Consider the following 15,009-nt stretch of genomic DNA (forward strand, 5'->3'; position numbering starts at 1 on the left):
CATTTTGCCATAAAATCTGCACCTGATAGGTTCAAATAAGTCATTTATAAGAAGTTCAAGGCATACAAGAACCTATATCCACTACCAGCATGCAATACACATCAACTGCATCCGTCATGCAGGAGACATTCTAGACTAGCATGCAATCATTCTAGACTAGCATGCAATCATGAGCAATCAAAAATTCACAACAGTGGTACATGTAATCATTAAATTCAGAATATAAATAGCAGAGAACGGTGGATAGTATTGAGTTCAGTGTAGTATTGTTATTCATCTAGGCATTTGGACATGAACATTACAAGATGATGAGAGTAATTAATTTAAATAATTATGAAGATGATGCTCCTTTTGAATTATGTTTATATTCAACCTATGTCTTTTTCAAAATTTTAAATCCTTAGTCAAGTGTTTCTAATATTTTCAATGATTTAGGTTCGGCAACGAATGCTTTAGGCTTATCGGACCAAGAATATATAAATGAATGCTTCTTTAAATGAACTAAGCCTACATTGTCTCATTTCTTATGATTCCTAACTTTCACTCATCTTTCAAAAATATTTTAACATTCATTTTATCATAATTATCATTGTACATGATTTTTTTTTTTTGGGAAAAATTTTAGCGAAATTTTGGCAGCATGCGGTCTATAAATTGGACATTTTCCCATAAAACCTGCACCTGATAGGTTTAAATAAGTCATTTATAAGAAATTCAAGGCACACGAGAACCTATATCCACTACCAGCATGCAATACACATCAACTACATCCGCCATGTAGGAGGCATTCTAGACTAGCATGCAATCATATAGCAATCAACAATTCACAACAGTGGTACATGTATCCATTAAATTCAGAATATAAATAGCAGAGAACAGTGGATAGTATTGAGTTTAGTGCAGCATTGTTATTCATCTAGGCATTTGGACATGAACGTTATGAGATGATGAGAGCATTTAATTTAAATAATTATGAAGATGATGATCCCTCTGAGTTATGTATATATTCAACTTAAGCCTTTTTCAAATTTTCAAATCCTTAGCCAAGTGTTTCTAATATTTTCAATGATTTAGGCTCGACAATGAATGCTTTAGGCTTACCGGACTATAAATATATAGATGAATGCTTCTTTAAATGAACTTAGCCTACATTGCCTTATTTCTTATGATTCCTAACTTTCACTCATCCTTTCAAAAATATTTTAACATTCATTTTATCATAATTATCGTTGTACATAAGTTTTTTTTTTTGCAAAAAATTTTAATGAAATTTCGGCAGCATGCCGTCTATAAATTGGACATTTTCCCATAAAACCTGCACCTCATAGGTTCAAATAAGTCATTTATAAGAAGTTCAAGACACACGAGAACCTATATCCACTACCAGCATGCAATACACATCAACTGCATCCGCCATGTAGGAGATATTCTAGACTAGCATGCAATCATGTAGCAATCAACAATTCACAACAATAGTACATGTATCCATTAAATTAAAAATATAAATAGCAGAGAACAGTGGATAGTATTGAGTTTAGTGTAGGATTGTTATTCATCTAGGAATTTGTACATGAACGTTATGAGATGATGAGAACATTTAATTTAAATAATTATGAAGATGATGGTCCCTCTGAGTTATGTATATATTCAACTTAAGCCTTTTTGAAATTTTTAAATCCTTAGCCAAGTGTTTTTAATATTTTCAGTGATTTAGGCTCGGCAATGAATGCTTTAGGTTTACCGAACCAAGAACATATACATGAAAGCTTCTTTAAATGAACTAAGCCTATATTGTCTCATTTCTTATGATTCCTAACTTTCACTTATCCTTTCAAAAATATTTTAACATTCATTTTATCATAATTATCGTTATACAAGGTTTTTTTTTTTGGGAAAAAATTTAACGAAAATTCGGCAGCATGTCGTTTGTAAATTGGACATTTTCCCATAAAACCTGCACCTGATAGGTTCAAATAAGTCATTTATAAGAAGTTCAAGGCACACAAGAACCTATATCCATTACCAGCATGCAATACACATCAACTGCATCTGTCATGCAGGAAGCATTCCAGACTAGCATGTAATCATGTAGCAATCAACAATTCACAATAGCAGTACATGTATCCATTAAATTCAGAATATAAATAGTAGAGAATGGTGGATAGTATTGAGTTCAGTGTAATATTGTGTTTTATCTAGACATTTGGACATGAACGTTATGAGATGATGAGAGCGTCTAATTTAAATAATTATGAAGATGATGCTTCCTCCGAGTTATGTATATATTTAACTTATGCCTTTTTCAAATTTTCAAATCCTTAGCCAAGTGTTTCTAATTTTTTCAATGATTTAGGCTTGACAATGAATGCTTTAGGCTTACCGGACCAAGAACATATAAGTGAATGCTTCTTTAAATGAACTAAGCCTACATTACCTCATTTCTTATGATTCCTAACTTTCACTCATCCTTTCAAAAATATTTGGACATTCATATTAACATAATTATCGTTGTACGTAGTTTTTTTTTTGAAAAAATTTTAACGAAATTTCGGCAGCATGCCGTCTGTAAATTGGAAATTTTCCCATAAAACCTACACTTGATAGGTTCAAATAAGTCCTTTATAAGAAGTTCAAAGTGTTGACTTTTTGAGTCCGATCCCTGTTTTGATAATGACAAACCACAGTATCCCACTTGTGTAACTGAGTGTGAACAGGTTTATATTTTTGTAAGTACAAGTGATGAATGAAAAATGGAAGCCGTAAAGAGCACTGAGAAGAACACCAATCGGCGTATTCCATTGAGCATTGAGGAGCAGAAGACACAAAGACTTTATCTATTTTCTGGGTTGTAATAGTAATTAGGGTTGAATGTGCATGCATCTTACATGATTTAAAATTGAAACTCTACCTGACCTTAGATTGACCATAGGACATCCAACTAACATGAAAAATTCTTTTCATAAAATTTCTAACTTATACAAAGGTTTTTTTTAATGATTTTAAAGTTAAAAGAAGGCAAAAACTAAATTTTTCAAAGGGGTCAGTCAACCGGCCAGTCAACCAAATGTTAGAAATAAGCAATTTTCTCACTTGATTAGATCTCATATAAAACTATGTTCAACATAAAAATTGTGGCATTTTCCCATAGCTTTGGTTTGATACCAAGAACGTCCAAATTGGAGTTACAAAGAAAAAGTTATGGCTAAAACACTGAAACGTGTCCGTAACAGAAAAACTCCCTTCATGTTTCTTCTGTCTCATTGATGGACATTTTTCTTAAAACAAAACTAATTATCTTAAAATATGTACAACATAAGAGTTATGGTCTTTTCTCTTACCTTTCTATTGATATTAAGAACATCCAATTTGGAGTTGCATAGAAAAAGTTATGGTCAAAACGATGAATAGTGTTTGCATAGAAAAGTCGAGGCCGGTCGACCGAACCTTCACTACAGTCGACCGAAACTCACGGATTTCAAGCCTCGGTCGACCGTACCTTGAGCTTGGTCGACCGAACTTCTTGGGAAAGTGTCCCAACGGCCTAAAAATGGCTGGTTTTCACTATAAAATACATTTTAAGGTCCCAACGACTATATAACGGTCACAAGGGGTTTTTGCCTATAAATACAACCCCAAAACACTTGAAAATTGTTGGAGAATCCCTTTGTTAATTTAGTTTATCATTCTTTGATTCTCCCATACTTCTATACCCCATTTTTTCTTTAAATTCTCATTTTTCTCCTACTTTTCTTTTATTTGAAAATCATTTTGGGAGAAAATATTCTTGGAGGTTTTATGTGAAGAGGCATGAGCATATATCATATACATATATATTGCTTGATGGCTTTATTTTTTCATTTGTGATATATTTTCAAAGATTAAAATGTCCCCTATTCTCTTCTTTTGAAAACCATTTTTGGGGAAAATATTTTTGGGGTTATATTTGAAGAGGCTTGAGCATATAACATTCTCTATATGTATATTACTTGAAGGCCTTTCTATTTTTCATGTTTTCAAAGGTTAAATTTCTCCCATATTCTTTTATTTGAAAAAATATTTTTTAGAGAAATTTCTTGTGAATAATGTCTTGAAGGGTTGGGGTAATATTCTTGCTCATATATTTTGCTTGAATGCCTTCTTGGGATTAATTTTACAAAGGTCAATCATTTTGAAGAAAACCCTAATATTCTCCTACTCATATCTTGAAATAAATTTGTTGGAGAATTTCTTTGGGTTATACAAGAGGGAGCCTTGAGCATATATCAATTTAGTATATACTTGCTTGAGAGGCTTCTCCTTGTATTTTATAAAGGTCAATCATTTTGATAGCAAAATCCTAGTTTCTCCTACTTATCTTGAAGTATAATTTTGGAGAAACTCTTTGGGTTATTTAAGAGCTTTGAGCATATATTCATTAATATATATTGGCTTGAAAAGCTTCTTGAAAAAAAGGCTAAAGCATATATTCATTTTTGTTTGGTACCCTTTATGATTTGAATTTGAAAAGGTCAATCATTTTAGAAAAGAAAATCATTTTCCAAACTCTCAAGTTTTACTTGAAAAATATTTTGAGAGAAAACTCATACTCTACATGAGCTTCATTTCAAAATCATATGAGAGTGCATATTAGATTTTAATGTTGTGCATCCCTGCTTAGTTTAGAAGCATTTGTTTGTACGCAACTTCAATTAAATATATTTGTATTCCAGGCACGGCCTAAAGAGGGAGACTCGCCCTGTGAAGAGTCTCGGATAGACTTAGACCCAGTTAAGAAAGTCCCGGACTGGCTTAGACCCAGTTAGGAAAGATAGGTGTGCCATCCTGGTAAGCCATGATGGTTGGGTTCAGTCCGAAATTGAATTGGGGAGTCTCAGCCCCGTAAGTGAGACCGATTCGGTTCAGCCCAAAAATTGAACTGGGGTTTTCCTCGCCCCGTAAGGAGAGAATGTAAAAGGCTTCTGCTCCGCCCAATTAAGTGAGCAGGTATAACAGAATCCTTGGGAGGTATGCCCAAGGCAGAGACGTAGATTAGTTTTGCCGAACCTCGATAACAAATCTGGTGTCGCTCTCTCTATCTTATTTAAATTCCTGCACTTTAATTTCAGCATGTATATGAATGTTTATTTAATGTCAAAATTATTTGCATACACACATTTGATTTAAATAAGATACTGCACACGTGTATGTTTGCTTTCACTGTTAAATTTATTTTACATACACACTTATACATTGAATGGGATATGATATGTGGCGAGTCGGCGTAATTGTTTAAATTAGTGAAAAATATTTTAAAACCCAATTCACCCCCCTCTAGGGATCGCACCAATTCCAAATATTGGTATCAGAGCCTCGTTGCAAAAGGCTTAACTGCTTATGCTAAAGATCACAACGGCTCAACTTTTCGGTGTATCCCAATTTTAAGGGTCAGCACTTTACAAATTCTCCATTGTTTTCACTGTGTAGATTTTACTATGTGTTTATTGAAAATATCATTGTAAAATCGATTGATTGGAGGTTTTGGAATGTGCTTCGTACATGATATCATATCCCATAGAAAATTGTTTTTAAAATTGCATGTTTCCCAAAATCTGAAAATGATTTGAAAATGTATGACTTTAACTTAATGCATATCATTTGAGTGTCATGCATACTTTTACTTTGTCTTAGCTACTAATGTTATTGAAAAGTTCATGTCTTGTTGTAGTACTAAAGTTTTTGGGAATATCTGAAAAATGTAGAAAAATCGAGAGAGAGGTGAAAGCCACAATGAGCTTAATCGATTAAGAAGGAGTAAACTGGAAAGGTATATCTTCCTCCTTCTACATTATTTGATGCTTGATTCACATGCTGTATGTTTTATGTTTATTCTTACTATGTGAATCTTGTGATGATTGCATACCATCTTATGAGGTGTTTTTTAAAAGGATTTTTTTTCTTATAAGATCTTTATTAGAATATAATATATAAAGGGAATATAATGCTTTAAATCTCTAAATAGTATTTTGTGCTTAAAATTTCAAATTTTAGAATACACTATTGCTTTATTAAGATCTGTTGAATAGCATGCCTATATGAAAACTAAAGTGATATGTCCAATCTATGCTTAATATATCATCATGATTGGTCAATTTTAGAAAATGCATGTTTGAGTGAATATCCTTTAAATGGACAAAATAGTTTTAATTACTATAAGATTCATGATGCTATATATACTTAAAGTTTAAAACTCTTGAATATAGCATGACTTGTCCATCACACAGGTTTAAAGTTTAGGAAATTAATATTATATATATATCATATAGCCTTAAATTCACAATGGAACTTAAAGCTCATCCCATATTTGAAAATTTTGTTATGCCAAATACTATTATTGAATATGAAATTCTTTGATTGCATAACTGAGGGGGAGCAAAATTTTTTTGTTAAAATCTATTGGCTGAGCTAAATGCCACTATTTTGTGCTTGTTAAATGCTTGCATTGTTTAATATATAGTTTATATTTTATTTGATATATTGATTGAACTACCCGATTGTATGCTTAGTTTAGAAATGCCTTCTGCATGGTAGATGCTGTTGATGAGAATTGCATGTTGGTAGTGGATATAGGTTTTCGCATGCCTTTAACTAAACGGTATCTGCATGATGCAAATTATTTTATATTACTTGCTTGAATCTATTAGGTTTCAGGTACATGGAAAAATGGTAAGAAAGTCCAATTTACAGACGAAATGCTGCTGAAATTTTGGTAGAATTTTTCCCAAAAATAAAACCATGTATCAAGATAATTAGTTATTGCATGCCCAAATGTTTTTGAAAGGATGAGTGAATGATAAATGAATATTTATTTTCATTCGTAGTTAAAAACGCATGCACAATAACATATAGGGAAGACTATACTGAACATGTGATAAAATGCCTTAAAAGATAACTAGTATAGTTGCATTAAAAGGACCTCTTATACAGTCTGGTATACTTAGTGAAATCAATTTTTGATTAGTATAAGCAACACATTTCCCTTCCTAGGATACACAGTAATTGCATAGGTTAGTACATGTAAAATCCAAACCGCTATATATTTTGATGACATGTACACATGTAGTTTGTGTCTTAGGATAAACTTAGTTCATGGACACCATTTGGTCAAATTCTTTGGATTATGTACTTTTACTCCGGACCCAAATGGTAGAGCATCCTCCCTTTTAAATTGAACGTCCTATATTTTGATGATGGTCCATTGACTAAGGAATTTGCATGACTTAGGGGGAGTTTTTCATTTTGCGCACGCTCAGTGTGTTTTGAGTTGTGTCATCCTTTTTGAACCCCTATTGCATAATTTTTGAGTATAGCCTTGATTGGTTATTGTGCATTGAATAGATATGCAATATGTTATGCTTGTGTGTTGAACGCCTAATATTTGCTACATGCTGAAATCCCTTGGAGGATGAATATATGATGATTGCACTTTAAATGAACATCATCCTTGTTTGAAAATGCACTCATTTATGCATGCAAATATACAAGGGGGAGCTTAAGCCCCGTCCTCAAGAAAATGATTAAAATCACCTACCTCATGGACTTATGTGCCTCATTGTTTTTGTTTTTGAGTCCTAAAGTTTTTCTTGGTACCTTGAGCATCATATCTAGTCCTTCATTGAATTATACTTCGATATGGATTGTTCTTGGCATGTACAAATACTTTTGAGGACTTTATTTCAATCTTCCGGTGCATGTGTATCCTATAGGATTGATTATACTGGTTGCTTGTTGAAAATTGCCTAATTATCATCTAGTATATTTGCTTAAATTGTTGCTTATACTATTTAATGAATTTTCACAATTTGTATTAGTATAAGTAGTTCACAGCATCTAAGCTCGTATTGAAATTGATAGGGGGACCTTTTGAACTTAAATTTTCATCTTGTTGTGCTCACCCATTCTTTTTCTTAGATATATATTAAATTTTCGGTGGCATGTAGATTAAAGTATGATGATTGTATTGAAAATCTTAAATGAAAATATGTTATTTAGCCACAAGTCAATTTAGGTTTTGCCATATGATCTTGCAATTAAATTGTATGATATTTTTGAATCAATATGGTTGCATTTATTTCTAGTTAATTTGTGAAATGCTCCATGCTTGAATGTATACCATAAAAACTTTGCTTGCTTAAGTTCTTATGTTAAAGTTTCTTTTTCAGCAAGCATTGTCCCCAGAACTTTTTAGTAATATCCAAAAGGAATTTTTTTTGGCAAGAATGATCTTATAATTTTTAAATCTTATTTCTTGTCTATGAACTTAAAACCAATCATGACAGGTACTACTTAGTTTCAAAAATTCATTGTGTCATGATTATTTTAAAAAGTTTTTAAGGGCTTTGGACTTTAAATAGTATTTTTTTCAAAGAAATTTTGCTTTAGCTCTTTTGCTGATGACAAAAGGGGGACATGTTTCTTGAGCAAAATTATAAACCCCTTTTATTTCTCTGCCTTTTGTTATTCAAAATGGAAAACGACAAATGCACAAACTTGAATATTTTGTTAAAATAGCTTCAAACATAAACTGCGCATTGAACCACTAAGCTTAACTGTCAACTTAAAAATTTGTGAAGTCTTCATGTTTATGATTGAGCGTTTTTGAATATCATTTTGAATTTATGCATATCGTAAGGGGGAACCTTATCAGGCAATCTCAATTTTGCTCCTGTGTTTGTCATCATAAAAAAGGGGGAGATTGTTGACTTTTTGAGTCCGATCCTTGTTTTGATAATGACAAACCACAATATCCCATTTGTGTAATTGGGTGTGAACAAATTTATATTTCTGTAAGTACAAGTGATGAATGCAAAATGGAAGTCGTAAAGAGCACTGAGAAGAACACCAATCAGCGTATTCCATGGAGCATTGAGGAGCAAAAGACACGAAGACTTTATCTATTTATTGGGTTGTAATAGTAATTATGGTTGAATGTACATGCATCTTACATGATTTAAAATTGAAGCTCTACCTGACCTTAGATTGACCATAAGACGTCCAAATAACATGAAAAATTCTTTTCATAAAATTTCTAACTTATACAAAGGTTTTTAAATGGTTTTAAAGTTAAAAGAAGACAAAAACTAAATTTTTCAAAGGGGTTAGTCAACCGGCCAGTCAACTGAATGTTAGAAATGAGCAATTTTATAACTCAATTAGATCTCATATAAAACTATGTTCAACATAAAAATTGTGGCATTTTCCCATAGCTTTGGTTTGATACCAAGAACGTCCATATTGGAGTTACAAAGAAAAAGTTATGGCTAAAAAACTGAAATGTGTCCGTAACAGAAAAACTCCCTTCATGTTTTCTCTAACAAAACTCATTATCTTAAAATGTGTAACATTAAAGTTGTGGTATTTTCTTTTACCTTTCTATTAATATTAATAAAGTCTAATTTGGAGTTGTATAGAAAAAGTTATGATCAAAACACTAAATAGTGTCCGCGCAGAAAAGTCGACGCTGGTCGATCGAACCTTCACTACGGTCGACCGAAACTCACGGATTTCAAGCCTTGGTCGACCGTACCTTGAGCTTTGTCGACCAACCTTCTCGAGAAAGCATCTGAAAGGCCGAAAATGACTAGTTTTGAAAGTAAAAATACATTTTAAGGTGCCAACGGCTATATAACGGTCACAAGGAGGTTTTGCCTATAAATACAACCCCCAAACACTTGAAAATTGTTGGAGAATCCCTTTGTTAATTTAGTTTATCATTCTTTGATTCTCCCACACTTCCATACCCCATTTGTTCTTTAAATTCTCATTTTTCTCATACTTTTTTTTATTTGAAAATTATTTTGGGAGAAAATATTCTTGGGGGTTTTATGTGAAGAGGCTTGAGCATATATCATATACATATATATTGCTTAATGACCTTCTTTTTTCATTTGTGTTACATTTTCAAAGATTAAAATGTCCCCTATTCTCTTCTTTTGAAAACCATTTGAAGCGGCTTGAACATATAACATTCTCTATATGTATATTACTTGAAGGCCTTTCTATTTTTCATGTTTTCAAAGATTAAATTTCTCCCATATTCTTTCATTTGGAAAAAATATTTTTTGGAGAAATTTCTTGTGAATAATGTCTTGAAGGGTTGGGGTAATATTCTTGCTCATATATTTTGCTTGAATTCCTTCTTGGGATTAATTTTACTAAGGTCAATCATTTTGAAGAAAACCCTAATATTCTCCTACTCTTATCTTGAAATACATTTTTTTGGAGAATTTCTTTGGGTTATACAAGAAGGAGCTTTGAGCATATATCAATTTAGTATATACTTGCTTGAGAGGCTTCTCCTTTTATTTTATAAAGTTCAATCATTTTGAAAGCAAAATCCTAGTTTCTCCTACTTATCTTGAAGTATATTTTTGGAGAAACTCTTTGGGTTATTTTAGAACTTTGAGCATATATTCATTAATATATATTGGCTTGAAAAGCTTCTTGAAAAAAGGGCTAAAACATATATTCATTTTTGCTTGGTAACCTTTATGATTTGAATTTGAAAAGGTCAATCATTTTAGAAAAGAAAATCATTTTCCAAACTCTCAAGTTTTACTTGAAAAATATTTTGAGAGAAAACCCATATTCTATATGAGCTTCATTTCAAAATCATATGAGAGTGCATATTAGATTTTAATGTTGTACATCCCTACTTAGTTTAGAAGCATTTGTTTGTACACAAATTCTATTAAATATACTTGTATTCTAGGCATGGCCTGAAGAGGGAGACTTGCCCTGTGAAGAGTCTCAGATAGACTTAGACCCGGTTAAGAAAGTCCTGGACTAACTTAGACCCGGTTAGAAAAGATAGGTCCGCCATCTTGGTAAGGCGTGATGGTTGGGTTTAGCCCGGAATTGAACTGGGGAGTCTCAGCCCCATAAGTGAGACCGGTTCGGTTCAACCCGGAAATTGAACTGGGGTTTTCCTCACCCCGTAAGGAGAGGATGTAAAAGGCTTCTGCTCCAATTGGTTAAGTGAGCAGGTACAGTGGAATCCTTGGGTGGTATGCCCAAGGTGGGGACGTAGGCTAGTTTGGCCGAACCTTGATAACAAATCTGGTGTCGCTCTCTCTATCTTATTTAAATTCCCGCACTTTAATTTCAGCATGGGTATGAATGTTTATTTAATGTCAAAATTATTTGCATACACACATTTGATTTAAATAAGATACTGCACACATGTATGTTTGCTTTCACTATTAATTTTATTTTACATACACGCGTATACATTGAATGGGATATGATATGTAGTGAATCGGCGTAATTGTTTAAATTAGCGAAAAACATTTTAAAACCCGATTCACCCCTCTCTTGGGATCACACCAATTTCAACACAAGGCACAAGAGAACCTATATCCACTACCAGCATGCAATACACATCAACTGCATCCGCCATGCAGGAGAGATTCTGGACTAGCTTGCAATCATGTAGCAATCAAAAATTCACAATAGTGGTACTTGTATCCATTAAATTTAGAATATAAATGGGAGAGAACGGTGGATAGTATTGAGTTTAGTGTAGTATTATTATTCATCTAGCCATTTGGACATGAACGTTATGAGATGATGAGAGCATTTAATTTAAATAATTATGAAGATGATGCTCCCTCTGAGTTATGTATATATTCAACTTATGTGTTTTTCAAATTTTCAAATCCTTAGCGAAGTGTTTCTAATATTTTCGATAATTTAGGCTCGGTAATGAATGCTTTAGGCTTACCAGACCAAGAACATATAAATGAATGCTTCTTTAAATGAACTAAGCCTACATTGCCTCATTTCTTATGATTCCTAACTTTCACTCATCCTTTCAAAAATATTTTAACATTTATTTTATCATAATTATCGTTGTACCTTGTTTTTTTTTTTTGGAAAAATTTTAACAAAATTTCGAGAGCATGCCGTCTCTAAATTGGACATTTCCCTATAAAACCTGCACTTGATAGGTTCAAATAATTCATTTACAAGAAGTTCAACACACACGAGAACCTATATCCACTACCAGCATGCAATACACATCAACTACATCCGCCATGCAAGAGGCATTCTAGACTAGCATGCAATCATGTGGCAATCAACAATTCACAATAGTAGTACATGTATCCATTAAATTCAGAATATCCAACAAGTAAAGCTATCATCCGTACAAGATGAATATCTATCATATGAAAATTTCCCAACTAAACAAGATTTACAACTATGATAGCAATAAAAAAAAAAAAAAAGACATGTACACATTATGCAACCATATCAAGTAATTAGAAATGACAACATCCAAAAGTTGGATGAATCCATAAGGAGGATGCATTTAGAAGGAGCAAACATCCAAAACGACCATCCGTTCAAAAGGAAGCCGCATCGAATATGAAGATGCATCCACAAGGAGGATGCATCCAAAAGAAGGTTGAATCCACAGAGAGGATGCAGAGGCACATCCATAAGTAAAAAATGCTTTCACAAGGATGATGCATCCAAAAAGTGCAACACTGATGGAACTTTCTGAAATAAGAAAGATCAACAAATGATATTATTCGATGAAAAAAAATAATTATAAACTTTAATTGAAAATATATGTGTCATGTCATTGAATTTAATGGATAGATTCATGCAAACTATCTATAACTACAAAATATAAAAATTACCCCAAATATGAGACTTTAGTTCTTCCCTGAATTTGTACTTTTCCTAGAGAATACATATAATGCTATCTCCCCCCCCCCCCGCCCCCAAAAAATTATCCGATTACTGTCACCCCCTAACACTCAGCTTAATGATTTTTAGTGTCGAAGATAGAATAACGTATAAAGCTCTTTAGAGGAGCTAGTATGAGTATTCGTTAATCATTGAAAAATTCACTATATTATAACACAAATAATCACATAAAATACTTTTGCACAAATACTATGTTAAGCAATAAGTACCATACATACCTTCTAATCAGAGGAGCCACCCGCATCATTTGGTCGAGATTGGCGCATCATTTCCTCGAACTGTGCTTGCCTATTCATCATGGCTTGCATCTGGGCTTGGAAGGTGGAGACCGTGTCTCTCAATTGCGCGTTCTCTATTTCCATCATCTGCATCCGTCGAGCCATCTCCCACTCACGATACTCGGCCTCTCGACGCCCTCGTTCCATGTCTGGACGAGCCGCCACACCCATGGATGATGATGCTGTTGGGGCGATGCACCACTTCCAATACCTTTCACCCAGCCCCATGCTCATTGCCCACGCACTTGGGAAGTGATCTCAAAATCTGTCATTTGCTAACTTCCCTCTAAAACAGGTGCATCCCTCAGCTTGACAATCCGTGCCTAATTTCAGTCATAAAAATGATAAAAAGGAATAAGTAAGACTACAACATTTGATGTTTTGAATCAAGTAATAAACTAAATCTTTTGTTTCACTTATATGTTTGTCCTGCGCACCCTCGCACAACTCCCTCGATCGCTGTTGGTGTGTTCTCTGATAAAGATCTAGTGGCAGCTCCTCTGCGCCAGTATCAGGATCACACTACATTATTAAATGAGACATCATAAGTATTATGTCATGTAATGGTCTGTTAGTTTTATATACAGTAATTACCTGTCGATGATTAACGAATAACCTTGATCCACCGCAATGCGTCGTAGGGAGTTTGCTGCGGTTTGCAGCATTTGTTTCACATATGGCCTACAAGGAAGATGTAATGACGGTTTATTAGCGACATCATTATGAAAAATTTGTGATTATAATACAAACACATCACTTGATAGCGTGGGTCGCAAAAATGGCGACACACCACCTCCTAATCCTCTTGGGATATCTTATTGTATGGCCGCGCTTCTGCTTCATCTCCCATCGCTCGAAAATGCTCCTGCATTTTCAAGTGATAACTCTTAAATTTATTGCACAATTGGACGTTGACCACCCACCTCACATGGTCATCCTCGAGGATGTCCATATCGAACTCCTCCTGCATATATAGGTAATACAATTACAATGTTAGATAGTTGTTAATTGGCTAGTATATTAAAAGTAAAAAGAATTTAATTTAAAATAACTTTATAGGGTTTGGGATTACTTACCAAAATGCGCATGTAAAGAACCATGCACTACTCCTGAGTCACCTGCGGCCATCTGAAGGCCGTGACTGGAGCATACTATCGGCATATAATGCTGAGCTCACTTGTCCACGCGATGCACCAATCCTTTAGCGGGGCGGTGTATCTTGGATTAATGTCGATCCGAATCCGATGCTTTGTCCTCTCCAGGTGCTTCTTCAACGACATGTTCTTCACTGCACCAGGACCTGACCTGACCATGGATGTAGATGCTGAAAGTAGAGTTAAAATTAAGAACAACATTATTGTTAACTTGATAGGTCATACCCGATTTTGATAATGACAAATACTTTTGGTATTTGATGACTTTCGAGTTTGTGTGTAGGTATATAATTAGCAGATCAACTAATGGCACATGAAGACTTAAAGTCTAAAGACCCTGAAGACTTCTTTCATGTTGTAATTTATTTTAATTCAATATGGGTTTGTAATAGTAATTAGGATATCGGTCTGTAATAATCTCTGCATGTCATTCATGTTGATTTTGTAAGCTCAAATGACCGTAGAATGACCATAGGGGCTGAATGACCTTAGGGCCTCAGTCGACCGACGCTGGATTTTTGGGACTATCTTAAAACGGCCCTTGAAAAGACCTTAGTGTGACTCTAGGTCGCAGCACTCACACACATATCATATAATATATAGGAGTATTAAATCTATGCTGAAATTGAATATTATTAGGGATTTTGTGAGAGCTTGGGCAACCGAACCCTCGGAGTTCAAAACTCCTCGGGCGCTTAAATTGCTGAAAAGTTAGCAGTTTGACCAGACTTCAGGCGACCAAACCTGTATTGCCCTATCGTTCACAGACGACCGAACCCATGTCAGAATGCTTTTCACCAACTCGGGCTGCCGAACCATCACGTTCA

General features: G+C 33.9%; 1 protein-coding gene across 1 annotated transcript in view; it reads right to left on the minus strand.

The window, feature by feature from the left end:
• LOC131160895 (uncharacterized) overlaps positions 1-13,256 on the minus strand; it is a 30,938-nt gene extending 17,682 nt beyond the window's left edge. Inside the window, exon 1 of the mRNA XM_058116770.1 lies at positions 13,080-13,256. Coding sequence (XP_057972753.1) covers positions 13,080-13,256 — 177 coding nt within the window. The remainder of the gene's footprint in view (positions 1-13,079) is intronic.
• Between the last annotated feature and the right edge of the window lie 1,753 nt (positions 13,257-15,009).

The sequence above is a fragment of the Malania oleifera genome, chromosome 7 (genome assembly GCF_029873635.1).
Source record: "Malania oleifera isolate guangnan ecotype guangnan chromosome 7, ASM2987363v1, whole genome shotgun sequence".
NCBI lineage: Eukaryota > Viridiplantae > Streptophyta > Magnoliopsida > Santalales > Ximeniaceae > Malania > Malania oleifera.